The 16,880-nt window shown below is 46.1% G+C and overlaps 3 protein-coding genes across 3 annotated transcripts; all 3 read right to left on the minus strand.

Moving 5' to 3' along the window:
• Positions 1-7: 7 nt before the first annotated feature.
• On the minus strand, positions 8-1,984 carry LOC106653635. The gene is made up of 4 exons (XM_014373151.1): positions 1,811-1,984; positions 754-974; positions 483-590; positions 8-301 (listed from the first exon to the last, which is right to left on the minus strand). The coding sequence occupies exons 1-4, from the start codon at positions 1,928-1,930 to the stop codon at positions 187-189; spliced, it is 564 nt and encodes a 187-aa protein (XP_014228637.1). The 5' UTR covers positions 1,931-1,984; the 3' UTR covers positions 8-186.
• Positions 1,985-3,340: 1,356 nt separating this feature from the next.
• On the minus strand, positions 3,341-8,861 carry LOC106653591. Its single transcript, XM_014373089.1, has 6 exons — positions 8,794-8,861; positions 7,413-7,507; positions 5,722-5,762; positions 5,391-5,608; positions 3,602-3,709; positions 3,341-3,509 (listed from the first exon to the last, which is right to left on the minus strand). The coding sequence occupies exons 1-6, from the start codon at positions 8,859-8,861 to the stop codon at positions 3,341-3,343; spliced, it is 699 nt and encodes a 232-aa protein (XP_014228575.1).
• A 653-nt stretch (positions 8,862-9,514) lies between these two features.
• LOC106653589 lies at positions 9,515-16,378 on the minus strand. The gene is made up of 4 exons (XM_014373088.1): positions 16,238-16,378; positions 15,463-15,761; positions 14,876-14,957; positions 9,515-9,736 (listed from the first exon to the last, which is right to left on the minus strand). The coding sequence occupies exons 1-4, from the start codon at positions 16,376-16,378 to the stop codon at positions 9,515-9,517; spliced, it is 744 nt and encodes a 247-aa protein (XP_014228574.1).
• Between the last annotated feature and the right edge of the window lie 502 nt (positions 16,379-16,880).

Raw genomic sequence — 16,880 nt, forward strand, 5'->3', positions numbered from 1 at the left:
ACAACAAACGTACAAATCAGCAGTTACGCGTGGCATGCAAGTATTTATAAATACGAAATCCTCAATGGAAAATACATAATCCGATGCCGACTCCGCCGATGCACATATATACAGCGTTGACACTCGTTAGCGCGGGCAGGAAAATACCTTCCCTCCCGGATTTACTCTCCTTCCCTCTCTCTCTTTTCATAATTCCGAGCCGGCGTGAATCGGCTTGAATCCGATCAGGCTGAGAGGGCAGCGATCGGCTTCGTCGGTTGAGGCATAATTTCCGCATACGAGCGAATCAGCCAACGACTGACTGCGCTCGGCACGACGACGAATGGTGGGTAGTGGTGGTGGTGTACATGCAAAATCAATCCAATTAAATAAAGCTCGAGCTTAATAACTACTAGCAGCACTGCTAGACTAGACTCTCGTGTGTGTGTTGCTTTGCCTTTGATATAGGAGCAGCCAGCACACGAGTGCGCAGTTATACTCACCCGAAGAGTAAGTGCGCTATTTTTCCCATTACTCCGTCCTTGCGCTCGACGAGCTCGAGAGATTGGCAGAGGCTTTTCGCGAGGCAAGATTTGCCATCAAAGCCGTGGCTGTTGTTGGTTTGTGTGCATTCGTTGAAAACAAAAAAAAGAAAATGAATGAGCGAAACAATTCTTGCGTCGCTTTTCTTTTGATTCTCTCCCTTCTTTTTTTTCTTTACTCGTTAAGTAATAATAATAATAACGAGTAATAAGTAACAATGATAAACTATACCTTTCGTAAAGATCGTGCATGGTATCGCGAATGTCCCTGGAGCCGATTCGGCGGCGGTAGCCACCCGAGTTGCTCCACCTCCTCCTCGACCTCGGCGGCTGCGGCTTCTGCAGCTTGTAGTTGTCGCTCTTCTCAGGTAGCTGCCAAGCGGCTTTGAAACCGCTGGCCTGGTACAGTATGGTGTTGTTCTTGAATAGCGGCACTTTGTAGTTCAGCCGGTACTGTATAACACACACACGTACATATAGAGGGAGAATGAACTAGGAGGAAGAAAGAAAGAGAGAAAAGCGGAAAAATTACAACCACCAGCCACCCTCGCTGGATGTATACGTATCGAGGAATTGCCCTCGTGTGTTAGTGTGTGTGTATGCACACTATACGTATACACGTCCCGGCCTCGCCCCCGCGCCGTACAGTAGCCTGGTATCGTTGTAAATCTGTGCCAGTCGCACCAAGCTCTTTCTCTCTCTCTCTCTCTCTCTCTCTATACTATACTGTGCCAGTGGCAAGCGAGCGAGCGAGCACATGGCCGTTAGTCACTCTCGGCCTTCGTATATACCCTCTGTACGTGTTTTTCTTGCACCACCCAGGCCACCAACCACTGCTGCTGCTGCTGTTGTAAAATAAGCACATTGCATTGCAAAGCTGCTGCTGCTGCTGCTGTTAGGACGACGACTGCAGAGCGCCAGAGAGAGAGAGAGAATCGACAATTTGAAATATGTATATTGTAACGCGCTTGAATAATGCAAGAGGAATTGGCGCGAGATAGAGGGAGGGTGTGGGGAGAGTTGCATAATGAATTTCAGCAGCTGTCGAAAGATTTTTCCTTCTCTATACTCGGTTTTTTTTATTTCTTTTTATTTTTACTCGTCGCGCTGCAAATAATTCGGATAATGCTCTCGCGCGTACGCGTCATGCACGTGCTGCAGCAGTACCAGCAGCAGCTCCTCCAGAGAAAGACGGAGAGAGAGAAATAAAAGTAGCATAGGAGGAAAAAAGGGGGGAGGGTGAAAAAAAAAAGAGAGAAGAGAAAAGGCAAAAAGTTTGTATAACTCACGGCGAACGTGCTACCCTTGCCGAAGGCGACGAATCTCTTGTGTCGCTGGGCGCCAGATGTTACACCGACCGCGACTGCTGCGACTAGCAGCAGCAAAAGTAGCCGCAGTACACCGTACATCCTGTGTTTGTACGTGTATGTGGGTGTATGTGTGAGTGAGGGTGTATGGCTGAGCTGGCACTGCTGCTGCCGCTGCAGATTCTTTTCCCTGCGTTTCTTCTTCTCTGCTGCTGCTGCTGCTGCTCCTCTTCCTCGTTCGTATGAAGCACCGGTTACACACACGAGCTGAGATGAGAGAGATCGTGTATAATATACTAATTTTAGTCCTGCGAGAGAGAGAGAGCTGAAAATTTTGCGCCAATGACTCCTCCTACTCCTACTCCTCCTCCTCCTCCTCTTCTGCGGCCGCTGCAACTTTGCCATTGCAATTAGTATATCTCGACGATGTACATAGATATACGGATGTATATTATTAAATGCAGGCGAACAAACGAGCGAGCTTATATATGTATTACCGGAGGACAATTGAAGAGCACAAAGGGTATATAGCGGGCAGGACGAGAGAGAAAGAAAAAAAAATGAAAGAAATGAATGCGGCAGATTACGCTCCGTTAAGTAGCAATATTAATTCGTATAAAGACAAAAATAAATGTCGAGACGGCAGCACAAGAGAGAGACAGAGAGAAAACACAATGAGACCTCGGGGCTCTTACGATCGACGAGCTTGCGCTTCTCGAGGCTATATCCGCGCGGGTATATTTCGTAGATGTACATGAACTTTTCTCGTTTGCTGCTATACAAGAACCCACCCGTTATATACCAAAGAAAACAAAAGAAAAGAAAAAGAAGAAGAAGAAGAAGAGGAAAAAAATGAGGATACAAACTGCTATACTTGCTACGCTTTTTAACGCCGGCTAATCATTGAGAATTAATCGTCCTCTCGAAATGTATATATACACAAACATATAACGCAGACTCGATAATTAAGCGACGTTCCGCTGTTTATGTATATACAACATCGACGGGGCATTACCGAGTATTTATAAACGGAAGAGCGGATAATATGTAAAATTTATCCTGTAAACAGAGCTTGGCGAGTTTTTATATTTCTGCCAGCTCTCCAAACTCCAGACACACACACACAACTGAGTTTGGCTTCTCTCGTCGCGAGTCGCGAGTCGCGAGTTGATCGAACGACGACGTGGCGGTACAGTTGATTAAATAGCAAATAAAATGCCGGCAGAAGCGGAGGTCCCGCGCGGATTAGCATATAGTTCCGCTTCATATTTTAACGGATTATACGTATGTATGTATGTATGCTGTAGCGGTATGGAGTCGAGGGTATATACACAATTAATTAGCGGCAATCCATGCGGAATTTTTACACAGCCAACGGCGAATGGACAAAACGATATCTTTCTTTACTTGTCTTTCATTTTTTTTCAATTTATTCGTGATACAAAAAGTAAAGATGTAGAAAAAAAAATCATATGTACAAGGCAATATGCGACGACGATAATATACGGATCGTCAATCTTGCGCGAAGAGAACCCGCGACACGTGATCGAGCAGCCCCGAGCCAGGCGGACAGTCGGGAAAAGCCTCGAGACAGTCGAGTAGTCCATTTCTGCCGATTTCAGCCGCCTCGATGTACTCCCGGTGCCGCTGCCACCGCTGCCTGGAATCTCCGTAATCTGGCCTGCGCGAGGGAGAGAAGACGATATTTCAATTTTTCCATTTCGCATATATATGATCGTAGAAAGAGAGAGAGAGAGAGAGATAAGTCCTTACGTGAGCAGTACGTGGAATATCTCGCCTAGGAGACCGTCATCCCTCAGCGGCGTCTCGGCGGACTCGCAAATGCTCCTCTTCAGGCAGTCCTTGCTCGGTCTGCCTCGCCTTTTTTATAACATCGAATAGATATAGAAAAAAAAATTTGAGAAATAAAGAAAGATCGATCGACGCTATTGTCTTTCGTCATTTTTCATCGCAAAATATGTGGGTCAGATTCAGAATTTTTCAAATAAACCTGCGGGCGAGGTTCACGGATTTTCCTGAAATTTTGGTATGTTATAGTACATGATAAAAAAGTGCCAAAACCAAAATTTTGGACCCCCTCCCCCCTCCTACCCCCCTCCTCCCCTATAGACGTCCATTTTCTATCTATATTTTTTCTGAAGGCCTGAAGCTATTAAAAAATCTGAAAAAATTCATGAAGGTACTTTTCAACAATCCAAACAATCTTGAATTTTTTCAGATTTTTCGAGTGCTTCAGGCCTTCAGAAAAAATCATTGAAAATTTAAATTATTTTATTTTCGGTGAAATGGTTCGATGTACCAGACCGGAGTATTTTTTTCTGAATTCTGACGTCAAAAAACGATTCCTTGAATTTTTTCAGAATTTTTCATTCATGTCCATTCAGCCTAGAGCTGAAAAACCGCTTTTTTTCACGAAAATAATTTTTTTAAGGCGCTACGGAGCCTCAAAAAATCTGGAAAAATTTTTTTCTCATTTTGTTCATCAAAATACATAATCTCAAATTTTTTCAGATTTTTTAATTGAAGGCGATAGCGTCTGGAGCCGAAAAACGTTATTTTTAACAAAAAAGGTTCCTGGAACCCGATGGTTCCGGTAAAAAAATTTGAAAAAATTTTTTTTGAATTCCTTGTCAAATTTTAATAAATTTTGACCGTCGCAAAATTTCGATTGGAGCTTCCTAGCTCATTCTAGAGCATAACAAAGATTAGAGCGAAATTCTGAAGACATTCATCATATTTAAATTTTTTTCAGATGTCTTCAGAATTTCGCATTAATCTTTGTTATGCTCTAGAATGAGCTAGGAAGCTCCAATCGAAATTTTGCGACGGTCAAAATTTATTAAAATTTGACAAGGAATTCAAAAAAAATTTTTTCAAATTTTTTTACCGGAACCATCGGGTTCCAGGAACCTTTTTTGTTAAAAATAACGTTTTTCGGCTCCAGACGCTATCGCCTTCAATTAAAAAATCTGAAAAAATTTGAGATTATGTATTTTGATGAACAAAATGAGAAAAAAATTTTTCCAGATTTTTTGAGGCTCCGTAGCGCCTTAAAAAAATTATTTTCGTGAAAAAAAGCGGTTTTTCAGCTCTAGGCTGAATGGACATGAATGAAAAATTCTGAAAAAATTCAAGGAATCGTTTTTTGACGTCAGAATTCAGAAAAAAATACTCCGGTCTGGTACATCGAACCATTTCACCGAAAATAAAATAATTTAAATTTTCAATGATTTTTTCTGAAGGCCTGAAGCACTCGAAAAATCTGAAAAAATTCAAGATTGTTTGGATTGTTGAAAAGTACCTTCATGAATTTTTTCAGATTTTTTAATAGCTTCAGGCCTTCAGAAAAAATATAGATAGAAAATGGACGTCTATAGGGGAGGAGGGGGGTAGGAGGGGGGAGGGGGTCCAAAATTTTGGTTTTGGCACTTTTTTATCATGTACTATAACATACCAAAATTTCAGGAAAATCCGTGAACCTCGCCCGCAGGTTTATTTGAAAAATTCTGAATCTGACCCATATATAATGTCGTATACAAACCTCTCGAGCTCGTGCTCGACCATCCGGTAAAACAATCCACGCTCGTCCTCCTCCTCCTCTGCCTCCTCGTTGGAAACGGCTCGACGCTTGCGTAGCTTGGGCGTCTCGCCGAACAGGCTCGCGTTGGCCGGCAGATTGAATTGGTACTGTATGTTGTGGCCGTAGACGACGATGCGGCCGTTGGGCATGGCTATGGGCACCGTGCCGCCGATCAGCAGCTGCGCAACAACATCATCATTATTATTATTATTGCTATTGTTATTCGATATGCGAGAGTTCGAATAAACAAAAATGAAAATGAAAAAAAAAAATTGTGTATGGAAAGCTTTACCTTAAGAATTCCACCGTTCGGATAGACGAGCGGGGGCGGATGATGGCTAGCATAGCAGCAGTACAAGCCGAGTAGAAGTTGTAAGAATGCAGCAACTAGCTCTCGCTTCATGCTTTCTTTTTCTTCTACTTCTTCTTCTTCTTCTTCTTCTTCGTTTATAGATATATACACACGCAGAAGCGCAGCAGCAGCAACCGAGAGTTTTGTGAACTTGCTCGTCGAAATACGAAAAGCTTTCTGCGAACAAGTTTCTCTCTTGCCCTGCCTAGAGCAGGCAGCAGCAGTGGAGGCTCCTCCGAACGCATACATACAAACATACAGCGCGTATATGGCATTAGTCAGCTAAAAGCTAAGGTAAACATTCTTATACTCTCTCTCTCTCTCTCGTTTTTTCGCTACATAGTTATATACAGGCCCAAAGCTTCCAAATGATTCGAATAATCATCGATTTTATATATATATATCCTATAGAGAACTCGGTACTCTCCGCGCGAGCTGCTTGTTATGCTACTGCCGCCGCCGCTGCTGCCCGATGTTGTTATTATTATATAGATAGATATATGTATAGAGGGCGAGTGAGTGAGAGAGCGGCTTTCTTAATTAAGACGAAAAGTTGAGGAAAAGCTCGCGCGCCCGCGTAAATTGCCCGCGTTTCACCACCACCACCACTTCTTCTTAAGTAATTCTTTTATATCGCTTCTATATACGCGCCAGGCTAATATAAACACTCGCGCGCGCGCGCTGAAATATCCTCGAAGCTTAAAAATAAAGGTAAAGTATAAAGTATATGGAACAAAAAAAAGGGAGGATGGAAGGAACGGAGAAGAGGGTATAAGAAAAATAAAAAAAGAAATAACCACGCGAGCCACGCCGCGCCAGGGCCAACTCTCCCTGGAGAGAATCGGGAGGGAAAAGAAAAATAGCCCTCTCTGCTCTTCTATATATCCAAGAATCTGCTGCTGCTGCTGTGTATAGTAAGGGCGTGCGCTAGCGCTCGCGTACCCGAGTGTGATGAAGAACGTAAAAAAGAGAGATAAAAAAAGGGAAAAAAGAAGGAAGGAAAATGAAAATGAAATGAGAGGGAAGAGAGATACTACTGCCGGGGTCCTCGATTTATATTGCATATTAATTTTACTTTATTACGCGAAACGTCCATCCTCACAGCTTTCGTTATTACTATTATTATTATCATCGTCATCTTTATTATTATCATTATTACATGTACATGGCTTTAGTTATACGAGGTGCGAAATTGGCATACAGCACACCGTGCGCCGCAATCACAGTTCGCCATCCTCCATGCTATCTGTATCGCGCAACTCGGTGAAGATCTCGAGGGGCGATTCCGGACAGTTTGATCCATAAACATCGCGACAGTGTCCGCGCTCGCGACTTCTGCCCGCAATTTCGGCTTCGAGATAGTCGACGATCGTGCTCGCCCTGGACGGCCACGACGACGAAGTAGTAGTAGTAAAGTTGCCGTCGCTGCTCCATTGACTCTCTCGATCGTTCAATTCCTCGGATGGCCTGTGTGCGTGAGTGCATACATATATCGCATTGATTATGATGAAAGTATACATGGTAGATAGAGAGAGAAAAAATATCCGTAGATATCTCGAGTATACGTGATATATAATACATGCACGCGAGGCGAAAGCTCGAAACAGATGTATATATCTATATACGTATATAAAGAGCGGGGCGTTTTCCTCTCTCTCTCTCTCTCTTTCTCTCTCTTTCTCTCAGTTGTTGGCAAGCGAAAAGGACACATTCGTATCGATCCTCTCTGTGAGCAGTAGCAGCAGCAGCAGAGAGTCAACGTGATTGCGCGAGCGAGCGACCGAGTGAATAGTCTCTGTGTGTGTATGTGTGTGCAGCGGCAGTAACGCTGCAAGCTCTCTCGCGCGCGAGCGAGAGCTTTTACTCTTTCTATCTCTCATCGTAGGAACTCACACACACACATACGCGTATGTGTGTATATACAGAAGACTCAAAAACCTATAATAAATACCGTTGGAACATCTCGCAAGCTCTGCCCTGCCTCCCCTCCAAAAAAAACACGCGGACGTGAGAGAGCTTTCGGAGGTATTTTTAATTGCTAAAATGTAGCTCCGTGTGTGCGTTTGCGAGAGAGAAAGAGAGAGAGAGAACACGAGAGAGCAAGAGCGATAATGCGCTAAGCTACACGCGTGGCCACATACGGTACATATACATAGAACACTTACACACCCACACGTACGTCCGTACGTACGTATAGGATACGTATAGACGCGCGCCCGAGCGCTGCAGATATTTGGCTTCGATTCAAACAATTTATCGGTCAGAAGTTCCCTTATACTCGCTCGCGGAGCTCCGAGCCGAGCCGAGTCGAGCGAACGGCGCGAGCTTTGAGTACACACACACACACAGCTATAGAGACTGCAGAGCTTCCAATCTCGAATCGAATTCAGCCAGCGATCACACGCGTATGTATGTGTGTGTGTGTGTGTGTGTGTTAGCAGAGAGGCAGTAGCGATTCCTTTATACTGGGGTAACACTGCGCCAAGCTGCCGCTGCTAGGGAGAGAATTTCTCTTACTGTGTGGCCTCGAGCTACATATAGAGAAAGAGAACCCGAGCCCTCGCCTTGCCCGACGTACGTACGTACGTATACGTACGAGTGTGTGTATGGCTTTGGTTCCTATAATCCACGATTACGTCTCTCTCTCTCTCTTCTCTTCTCTGTTGGTCCTCGTTCGTTTGTGCGCGCTGCGCACTGTATAGTGCACACACAACGAGGCTAGGCTATTTAGTACTTACGACACTTGGCAAAGAGGTACATATATACAGAGAGATCGAGAGAGAACACAACGATGACGATAATAATAATCTCGTGCTCGATCAACCTAAATAATATGAAAACTATATGAAGTAGTACCCGCGAGTCACCGCTAGGTGGCCGAACATCCCGAATCGTCGCGTTCCCGCGAGCGAACGAACCAAGTTCAACGAGTATAAGTATAAGCGTCTGAACAGGAATAACATATACGTTAGGGTTACTGAATGACGTAATGATTTATTGTTATATACTCACGTGAGCAACAGATGGACGATCTCTTCGATGACGTCGTGTTCCGAGGAGTCATCGTCGTCTTTGTACATCGAGCTCCTCGCGATCGGCGCCTCGGCGTGCTCGCATATGGACCTCAGCAGGCAGCTCCTGCCGTCGCCCCACCCGTGTCTATACGTATAATACGAAAAATAACATCAATGAAAGAAAACAAATGAACGACTTGATGTGAGATTGAGAGGAGAAATATAAGGGACGATGATCGAAACGTTTATTGCCATTCGATATCGTATCGTGCCCACTCGAGAGCGAGGCGATATTACAAAAATCGGCTCCTCGAGCTTGTTATCGCATATACAGGCGCTTATTACAGCTGGCAGCGCGCAGCTACTACTATGTTCGAGTTTACGTTATGTATATGTATATATATATCGGTGTTCTCTGCAATATATGCGCAGCACGGGGGTCAATATCGTCGCTTATAACAAGTCGCCGACGCACCAGACCCAGTATACGCCGCTGCAGCATGTCTCCGTATAGCAACTGTGCGAAAACTTGGTAATTGCCACCGAGCTCGACGTTATAGTAATATGCACTTATAATGCATATACAAACCTCTCAATATATGCGCATAGCGTTGACCTTTTACGTTCGAGATTTAAGTAACAACAATAATAATAGGTATAACATATAAGTCGCAATTTCGATTCTCGCGATCTTATTGGCCCCTGTTATACATATATACTCACTCCTCGAGTGCGTTCTCCAACGCGAGGTAAACATTTTCCAAATTCAACCGCTCCGGCTGGCGCTGCACTTGTCGACTGTTACGGGCGTGCACCACCGGCGTCGGATGGCCCAACTGGGTCAAGTTCCACGGCATCGCGTAATTGAATTGAAAGCCCGTATTGAGCACCAGGCTGCCCTTTTTGTCCTGGGCTATCGGCGTCGACGCCGCCACGACGAACTGCGTATACAGAGAAAGAAAAAAAAAAGGAAAGGAAAATATAAATGTGTATGTGTATTCGAGTGAGAAAGCGATCGAACGGGAATTAAAAAATCCAAACCCCGAAGCTAGCTCTTCACACAGGCAGGCAGGTAGCAGGCAGCAACTCGGAGGTGCACTCTCGTTATTCATTTAGAGAGAGAGAGGCCTCGGCTTTGAAAATCGCCGTCTTCCTTTTTGCCGGGCTAACTCGAGCTTTTGCGCCGGGGCACGAGCAAACTTGAAAAAGCAGCAGCAGCAGCAGCTTGTATGCGCTCGAGGTTTTCTCTCTCTCTCACTCTCTTTCTCTCTTTCTTTCGAAAAACTGGTATATATCAGCTTCAGCTTCAGCTAGCTAGCTACTACGAGTTTGTAGTGTAGAGCCGCTGCCGCTGCCGCTGCCTGTCGTTAATTTTTCACTCGAGCGTCGGCAAACTCGTTATATCGGAGAGAGAGAGAGAGAAAAGGAGCTGTGCGCGAGAAAGTCCGGGGCCGTGCCTCGTAAAGGCGCTGCCACTGCTACAAGCGGAGAGAGAGAGGGGGATAATAATTCAATTTCCACGAATTAACGATGCAATTAAAGCTTGCTCAACGTCGCTCTTAAAGGGCGCGGGTGGCTGCTGTTCAAGACGACGCGCGAAGGGCTCCAGCCGCCGAGCAAATAGCTCGTTACCGTCGTAATAGGACGTGTGTGCAAGCACGAATCGACTAGCGAGTACAGTAAGTATACACGCGATTTGCGCACGTGAATGTGTATGTGTGTGTGTGTGTGCGTCAAGCGACGAGCTAAAAAACACTACCGTCGCACGAGAAAGAGAGAGAAAGGAAAAAACAGCCAACGTTTGCGTATATACCGTGTATATAAAAGGGAAAAAAGCCGAGAGTTGCAGTGACGTTTGAAACGATTGCGCCCGCCGTGCACTCACACACCCACACACCCACACACACGTATATGTACTTGTGTATATGTGTAGCTTACCTGAAAGAGAGTCGATCGTGGAAAAAGCAGTACAGGCTCGCCGGTGGCAGAGACCAAGCTCGGAAGAAATAGCAAGAGCAGCATTTCTGAGTCCGTCTGTGTGTGTGTCTCGCTCACTCACTGCTCTACTGTCGCGCGTTTGCTTGCCCGCGCGTACACGAGTGATACACGCGTGAGCGAGTAAGGACAATTTTTTTTTGTTTTTTTTTTACTTTACTTTTTTTTGGAACTCTGTATATTACAGCGCTGTGCAAGTCCGCTACAGCTGGTTATTATACTATTACTACTACTACTACTACCAACTGGCCTGGGCAGCAGCTACATCGACGCTGCCTCCGAGAAAAGAAAAAAAGGAGAGCTCCTTTCTCTCTCTTTCTCTTTCTTTTCTTACGGTGGCCAAATATTAGCTCTGGCGGTTACCGCTGTACGGTACCTCGGCTATATAGCCGAGGCCTAAAAACGGGAGTAAATTAAATTTTTATATATACATATATAATAATACGGAGCGCAGTTACTCGAGGTATATATACATGTATATGCACAGCGACGAGTTCCTGCGGCCTTTTTTGATTTCTTTACGCTTCGTTTATTTCGCGGGTATAACGCAGGCAGGCAGGCAGGCAGTTCCCTTATGCGCTGCGAGGCGAAGGGATAGTAGTCGCTGTGCATTATATACTCCCTTGGCTCTTGTATCCAATAATTCCTTCGAGACATTCTGTTATACTTCTTTTCTCATTTTTCTTATCGAGCCGCCGCCGCCGCCGCCGTTGTGGCTGCTGCTGCTTCTGTCGTTTGCTCGCGGGCTACTACTGCTGCTGTTGCTGCTGTTGTAGGTATACGCCGCATAAAAGAAAATGTATCCATTTTTGGTGTGTGCCGCTGACGCAGCCGCACGATTATGTTATATGCGGGATATGCACATTTTGTATATGATAGGCAAGCTCGCGCGCGGCGTTCAATCGACGCGGTGCTCTGCGGTGCACGTGAAAACGACGTGGAGAGCGTTATTATATGTGTGCGCCACTCGTTTGCGTCGAGCCACTTCTGGGGATGATTTTTTTTTGTCGGTCGCGAAAGAGCGAAGAGAGACAGAGATGGTTTATGATTTTTGCGCGTCGACGAGAAGGGGTGGTGGCGCGCGAAACTTTTTCAAACCAAAAACAAGCGATCCATCAGCGACACTTTCCGACTCCAATATAGCGCACAAAAATACAGAGAGAGAGAGAGAAAAAAACACTGTAAATTTAGGCGAGCGCAAGCTCGGCCGTCCGTATATAATAGCCGCTGCCGCGCGAGAAGAAGCGAGTACCTATAACTGGCAGCTCCGAGTGATGCTACGCGATATAAAGTGTTGTTATATATAAAGGGCGAAAAGGTAGAGCGAGAGAGAGCACGAAAGGAAGGCATCGAGTCGTCTCTCATTTCCTTTTGAATTTCCTCTTTCTGCGCGTCGCGCTGCAAGCTCGGGCGATCGGAGCTTTTCCGGAAGTCAATCAGGATGCTCGTTATTCGCTGCCAATCGTCGCAATGTACAGTATACCTTCTCTCTCTCACAGGGTACTGAGTTTTCTTTCTCTAGCGTGTGTAGCAGAACACAAAGGTGCGAAAGAGGACCGAACGGTCATCCGATAATATGTCAAGCCCATTATTATTATCAATATATAGACGCTCGGTACGTCTACGTCGTAACTGAGCTTTTTAATTAATACGAAGGGCGGCTGCTGGACAAGTCCACCGAGCACGAGCAGCAGCAGCAGCAGCAGCAGGAAAGGGTGTGGATAGAATCGATAGATATATATACGGGAAAGCTCGCGCTTTTAAGTTTCTTCTTCCTGCCGAACGAACCGAACGATCGCGCGAGCTATGTGTAGAAGCTGCAACTCCGAGGGGGAGGTGGAGAAAAGTTTTTCCTCGAGAAAATGCGCTTCGTTAGATGTCGATATATATATAGTATAAAAAAAGTGAGAGAGAGGCTAAAAAGGAGTGCAGCAGCAGCAGCAACAGCAGCGGCATCAGCGAGTGAGTGAGTGAGGATTTGCCAGTTGAAAGCTCGGGTATAGATACGTTCTGGCAGCTTATAACAGCGAGCGGCATGTCCACCTATATACGCGCGCGCTTTTAGCAACTGTACTATACTACTCAGTGTCGAGAGGCGCGCGCGCGCGCGAAACCGGTTATACTATCGGCAGGTTAAGAGCCTACTCACTTTTCTCCTCTCTCTCTGCCTCTCTTTCTCTGGCAGAGAGCGAGAGAGAAGATGAATCGTCGCCGCTCGTCGGTTCGGAAAAACTTTGCCGTACGTACTCTACAGCGGAGCTAGGCTAGGCTGCTGAGAGACTGAAAAGCAGAGCGACAGACGGACGGACGGAAAGAGAGTTCGGTGCCGCGAGGAGGAGAGAATCGAGAGCAAAATTTCATAATTGCCGAATGCAAATCGTTAATTAACGCGCTCGCTCGCTCGCGCCTCGTGCCTTTATGCTTCCCTCACTCGCTCTCTTCATTTATTTTTCTTCTTTTTCGCTGTTTTTTGTGTGTTTTCAGTCGCGCGCGAGGAATTCCCTTTTTCTCCCGTTTCTACTACCACTACTACTACTGCGTACTTGATATAATAATAGACGCGAACAGTGCGTGTGTGAGTGTGTGGCACACATACCTTATACACGTTTATAAGGTCTACTTGCTATACTTCACCTACTTCTCTAGCATCTCTGCAGTAACGCATACACACCTACTCCATATATGTATGTGTGTGTGGGTGCATGTTTAACAGGCCATGCCGCTGCGCGCCGATAACACTGGCAAACGGCAGCTAACAATGCGCCTCTCTGCTGCTGCCGCTGCTCCCTCCGATGTTCTCTCCACCTCCAACCCCCTTTTCCTCGTTTCCCTGCTGCTGCGTTCACTATATAGCAGTATAAAGCGAGCGCAAAAGCGCAAGCCGCTTGGTACACACGCATACGCACACACACCTATAGTCGCAGAGAGAGAGAGAGAGAGAGAGAGACGAGCTGCCGCTGCTCAGCTTATAAAGCCCTCCACTTAATTTTCGGGTAATTGCGCTACTGAAGCGAGTGATAAGTGATTCGACGAGAGAGAGAGAGAGAATGAAAGAAAGCTCATTGCCGCGGCCCACGAGCAGCAGCAGCATCAGCCAGCATTATTAGTAGTAAAACCAAGTGGTATAGTAGTTGTGCAGTCAGACGTGGCAGGAGTGGCCTGGCCACTACCACCGCGGCTCATTATATTTTCCTTATAAACTGCGAACCGGCCCTAATTTATATTATAATCCAAGTCAGGAGGTTTTCGGGTTTACATTTTTTTAGTATGTTTATACATTATACTTACGTTAAGACAATAACAAATAATATGAAAAAAAAAGTGGGGTAATAAGGGAAGCGAGAATTAATGGGTTTCTTTTTTTGTTTCATTCTCGTTCTTTTTCTTTATTTTCTCTCTTTTTTTTTGCGTACTTTATTTGTAATCCTATAAAAAAAAACTATATGTATTTACAAAGCAGCTTTATAGCCGTTACTGCTGCCGCTGCTGTAATTACACGTGCACACGGTGTGCCGCTGCACGCGCGAGTAATGCAATAAAACCTTTACGTATACACACACACACACACCTATACGAGAGCCTTTCTTCTTCGAGGAGTCTGCTGCCAAAGAAACAAGCCTAGCTGCAAGTCTAAGTGTACATAAGATCTCTCTCTCAACGATGGCAGGCAGCAGCAGAAGCAGCAGCTCAGCTCGTGGGACGTGTTACTACTTACTATACTGTATATACACCTATAGCAACAGCCCCCGGAATAGCCATTAAAATTCGAGAAAAGGAATCGTCGTCGTGGCGGCGTCGGTGGCGATAGTATCCCCTGGTGGGCTGCTGCTGCTGGCATAATCAACGTTGGAGTCGTTGTTAGTATTACTACTACTACTGTTGTTGTTGTTGTAATTGCCATTCAAGTCATCATCCTCGGGTGCAGTCGGTCTACGCCGATGTCGTTCTGGCTTTTGCGCCACGACGGCGGTGAACGCGTCGAGGATACTGACAGGACAGCGAGGGTAGAGGGCGTGGCAGCGGGCGTCGGCCGCCGCAGCAGCAGCAGCAGCTTCCTGCGCCGCTGCAGCTGTAGCAGCAGCAGCCTGGCCTCGTCCCAGCGCCTCGGCTTCGACGTAGTCGCGGTCCTCGTGCACGTCGTACGGCTCGTTGATCGTGCTCGACGGTCTGGAAGTACACATACATTACATATAAGAAGAAACTAGTAGTAGTAGTAGTAGTTGTAGTGCGTGGGTGAATGCATTTATTTTCTTTTTTTTTTTTTTGTCATTATGTATAGCGCATAAATACGATATAGAGAGAGGAAGAGATACAGAGAGTCGGCAAAAAAAAAGGGAGAAGCCAACTGCTGCTGCTGCTGACGCCTCGTATGGTGTGCCTGTGTGTGTGTGCGTGTATTTATACGCGGAGAGGATCGCGACGCTGCGGCGGCAACACACACTAATGTAGCAGCAGCAGCAGAGAGAGAGAGAGAGGCTGCAAGCACCAGTCTCGGAGGGCGCCGGCGCGTACCGGCAATCGATACTCCGTGGCGTGGCTCGGCTACAACACAGCTTCCTCTCTCTTCCTCTCTCTCTGTTCCTCTTCCTCGTTCTCTCATATACACATGCTATTTCTCTCTGTCTCTCCGCATCTTCGCTTATACGCATATATATCCCATAACAATCCTTACGTGAGCAGGGTCTGAAGCAGGGGCTGGAGCAGTCCGCCGGCCGCCCGGGCGAACGGTCCGTGGGCCGCCTCGCAGATGCTGCGCAGCACGCAGGCACGGCCCTCGGGCAGTCCGCGCAGCTCCAGCAGCTGGCCCAGCGCACGGTACAGGGCCCAGCGGCTTCTGGTCTTTGGCTGCTGATCAAAGGGCCTCGTGTAATTGCTCGCGTCGATCGGCAGATTGTAGATGAACTTGGCGAACGCGCCGACGATCGTGGCCTCGCGCTCCAGTTGCAGGGGGGTGCCCAGGCCGAAGATCAGCTGAGCACGAATATATATAGAAAAGGATATCGTTGGATTAGGTTGTACGCATTTTGAATTTTGTAAGTGAAGAAAATGAGGAAGATAGAGGGTAATACTATTATATGCGCGAGCACCGATGATTCGGGGCGTGGCTGTCGATTTATTATACGTAAAGCTAGCCGTAAAACATTTTCAAGCGCTTTTTTCTTAGAAACGCAGTTGCATTTGCACGAGTTGAACCGCTGGGTGTCAAAGGAGAAAAAGCAAAGTCTCGGGCACGAACAGTTTACTTTCGCAAGCGTAGGACACGCGCTCGCATCGGTTCGTTAGCGAGCCACCGCTAGATGGCGCACGGCCGAATTTCCAGAACCCCAAAGTGAAAAAGCAAAGTTTTAGTATTAATTACCCTTCATACCCATGTATAAGTTGACAAAGTGAAACCAACTTAGGGTGCTAATGACTTTTGAGCGATAAAAATTATTCGTCTTACGTACCAGTAGAGTCGGTGGCGCGGGATACGTGAGACCGACGCTGCGTTTCTCCACAGGGTGATCGAGGCTCGACACCTCTGCCACGATCCAACGGCCACAGTACAGCAGCGAGAACAGCAGAAAAAACGACTTGGACGCGGCCATGGCTCGCGCGCAACAATCGCTCGCTTATACAGAACGAATTTCGGGCCTTTCAGAGAGGCTGATAGACGTTTGTATAACGGCTCATTGTCTTTCTCACTCGCGACGATGGCTCTTCTCATTACCGCAGAGTCGCGATTTTCAAATATTATTCTCCGCGATTCGTGTGGCGAGAAAGAAAAAAGAGAAGGAGGAGGAGGAAGTAGGTGAAAGTATCAATGGGATTGACTTTTTTCCCTCTCTACATCTCTTCTTTTTAATACTTCCAGCAAACAGGCGCATATCAGCATAGTAGAAGGTAGGTATACAGTCGAATGAGAATAGGATAAAAAAAACAATCAAAGCTCTCGGCGTCGTAGTTGGAATAAAACAAATAGATATGCGCATAAAGTTTATTTCACAAACTTCGCACAACCGCAAATATCGTACAAACGATCTATCCCGTTATAATAAAAAAAAAAAAGTAACGATAACGCATACGTCGGTGGTTTGCCGCGCATATACT

Source organism: Trichogramma pretiosum, unplaced genomic scaffold (genome assembly GCF_000599845.2).
Source record: "Trichogramma pretiosum strain Unisexual culture from Peru unplaced genomic scaffold, Tpre_2.0 scaffold75, whole genome shotgun sequence".
NCBI classification, from domain to species: Eukaryota; Metazoa; Arthropoda; class Insecta; order Hymenoptera; family Trichogrammatidae; genus Trichogramma; species Trichogramma pretiosum.

Bases quoted from the DNA above. Each gene is read 5' to 3' on its own strand.
- LOC106653635 (XM_014373151.1), bottom strand. From the start codon at position 1,930: ATGTACGGTGTACTGCGGCTACTTTTGCTGCTGCTAGTCGCAGCAGTC. The intron at 975-1,810 runs GTGAGTTATACA...TGTGTTATACAG, and splicing joins GCAAGGGTAGCACGTTCGCC to TACCGGCTGAACTACAAAGT. The intron at 591-753 runs GTATAGTTTATC...AACCAACAACAG, and splicing joins ATGCACGATCTTTACGAAAG to CCACGGCTTTGATGGCAAAT.
- LOC106653591 (XM_014373089.1), bottom strand. From the start codon at position 8,861: ATGTACAAAGACGACGATGACTCCTCGGAACACGACGTCATCGAAGAG. The intron at 5,763-7,412 runs ATATACGTATAT...ATGCTAGCCATC, and splicing joins AGGAAAACGCCCCGCTCTTT to ATCCGCCCCCGCTCGTCTAT. The intron at 5,609-5,721 runs GTAAAGCTTTCC...GTTGTTGCGCAG, and splicing joins CGAACGGTGGAATTCTTAAG to CTGCTGATCGGCGGCACGGT.
- LOC106653589 (XM_014373088.1), bottom strand. From the start codon at position 16,378: ATGGCCGCGTCCAAGTCGTTTTTTCTGCTGTTCTCGCTGCTGTACTGT. The intron at 15,762-16,237 runs GTACGTAAGACG...ATTCGTGCTCAG, and splicing joins CCGCGCCACCGACTCTACTG to CTGATCTTCGGCCTGGGCAC. The intron at 14,958-15,462 runs GTAAGGATTGTT...GTGTACTTCCAG, and splicing joins CTGCTTCAGACCCTGCTCAC to ACCGTCGAGCACGATCAACG.